Genomic DNA, 1,975 nt, shown 5'->3' on the forward strand with positions numbered 1-1,975 from the left:
GGTACTGCACTTAGGCAGAAAAAAATGAAATTGACAGATATAGGATGGGGGACAAGTGGTTTAATGAGACTATGGCCCATTACAGACGGGTGGGAAGCACCGTCATGGGGCCAAAACTAGGGCTCGGGAGAGTGCAGCAACTGCATGCTCCCAGGCCTTAGTACGTGTGGGTGGCGTCATTATTGATCTTTATACAAATGTTTGTGCCAGGAAAAGGCGTCATAGGGCTGCATCGGCCTATGTCTCCTGTAAGTGATGCATTTCTTTCTTCCCCTAAATTCCAGACATCACCTTGCTTGCTAAGAATTTGGTCATACTCACCAAAGCTTAGGGGCCACAGAATTATACAAGTCCATCATAGAGGGAGAGCGCCTGGACGATGGAAGGGTCAGCCTTGGAACCCTCCTGGAATTCTTGCAGCGTTAACTTGCCATCTGCATTCTAGAACAAAGAAAAGAGGAGGCATTTACCACATTTACTTTAGTCCAATTTTTATATTTTATTCCCCCCACCCTTATTTGACCAGGCAACTCTATCACAGAGGATGGTCTGGAATGTACAACCCTGAAGCAAAGTACTCATGGCATCATTAACCCCCATTTATTCTAGTGCATGCCACTCAATTCTGTTGTTGCTGTTGTGTGCCTTCAAGTCATTTCTAACTTATGGCTACTCTAAGGCAAGCCTTTCATGAGGTTTTCTTGGCAAGATTTGTTCAGAGGAGGTTTGCCATTGCTAGGCAGAAGTAAATCAAAGCAATAGAACATAGTATCAGTGAGGAAGAGGAAGGCAAAGGCAAACATCGTCTGAACAAATCTTGCCAGTGAAGCCCTGTGATAGGATCACAATAAGATGGAAATTTTTTGAAGGCAGATGACAATTAATCTATGTGCCACATTTCTCTCTGGAGGAGCCCAAGATCAGAGGACATTTAAAAACAACAACAACTCACTTTATCCATCATGGCAAAAATCCGGTCCACCCTCTTTTCTGGTGTGTTTTCCTCTTCGGGAAGCTCCACTGTATTGCCCTGCGGAGAATGATAATGAAGAATAAGATGTTGTATCTGTTTTCTGCTCTGCTCCTCTCCAGACCTAGAATATTTTTCACATTTTCATTCTCCATGTTCAGCCCTCTTTCCACATCCCCATTTCCACATCAGGTGCATTACCGCTGTAAAACAGGAGCCATATTCCAACTGCCATTGTTCTGGCCTCCTTCCCTCCTTCCTGGCAGTCCTTTTCCAAGAAGCAACCTAGAGTTGTTTCCACCAGAGATAGGTTGCCTGCAGTTTGGCATACACTCACCACCATCTGATAAATAGCATCTACAATGTCCAGCATCTCATTCCTCGTGATGTACCCATCATTGTCTAGATCGTAGAGTTTAAAGGCCCCTGAAATCACAAAGAGAAAGTTAGGTGCAATTTATGGCTGGAATTTAGGGGAAGAAAGAAATGCATCACTTGGAGACAATGGCCAGAATTTTCTTGGTTACTGACACTAGGCAATTTACTACTTTTGCTGATGTTATACAAGGGTGTATTCAGTATCTCCTTACATAACCCTCTTTCCCTTGGCTGTTCAAAGGCAGTTGAAAGGCATCTAGGTGCAACTCTGGGACAGGAGCCATATTCCAAATACCATTGCTCTGGCATCTGAGGACAGCCAGGCACAGCTCCGTTGTTCCTAGGCCCCTGTGCTTGGTGAGAGCCCCTACCTCCATGTTCTAATTCCCATTTCTCTTTCCTATCAGGGAGAGAAGAGCAGCCAGTCACAGCTTCATTGTGTCTGGGCTCCAGTGGCTGGTTAGAGCCCCTGCCTGCCTCCATATTCCAATTGCCATTGCTGTGGGCTCTGGGGGAAAGAAGAGCAGCCACCATCTGCTGGACCTAATCCTTTCCCTTACTGCCATCCCTTTTCCCTTGTGCCGCATGTCTTAGACTGCAGGCTGGGAACTGTCAAATTAAGGATTC

General features: G+C 45.6%; 1 protein-coding gene across 1 annotated transcript; it reads right to left on the bottom strand.

The window, feature by feature from the left end:
• Nucleotides 1–321: 321 nt before the first annotated feature.
• Nucleotides 322–1,427, bottom strand: LOC121918466 (neuronal calcium sensor 1-like; the record flags this gene model as incomplete). Its single annotated transcript, XM_042444515.1, has 3 exons — nt 322–441; nt 953–1,030; nt 1,308–1,427. Coding segments are annotated over 3 exons (297 nt in total), but the record flags the coding sequence as incomplete, so codon positions are not given.
• Nucleotides 1,428–1,975: the final 548 nt, after the last annotated feature.

Source organism: Sceloporus undulatus, unplaced genomic scaffold (assembly GCF_019175285.1).
Source record: "Sceloporus undulatus isolate JIND9_A2432 ecotype Alabama unplaced genomic scaffold, SceUnd_v1.1 scaffold_12623, whole genome shotgun sequence".
In the NCBI taxonomy this organism is placed as follows: Eukaryota; Metazoa; Chordata; class Lepidosauria; order Squamata; family Phrynosomatidae; genus Sceloporus; species Sceloporus undulatus.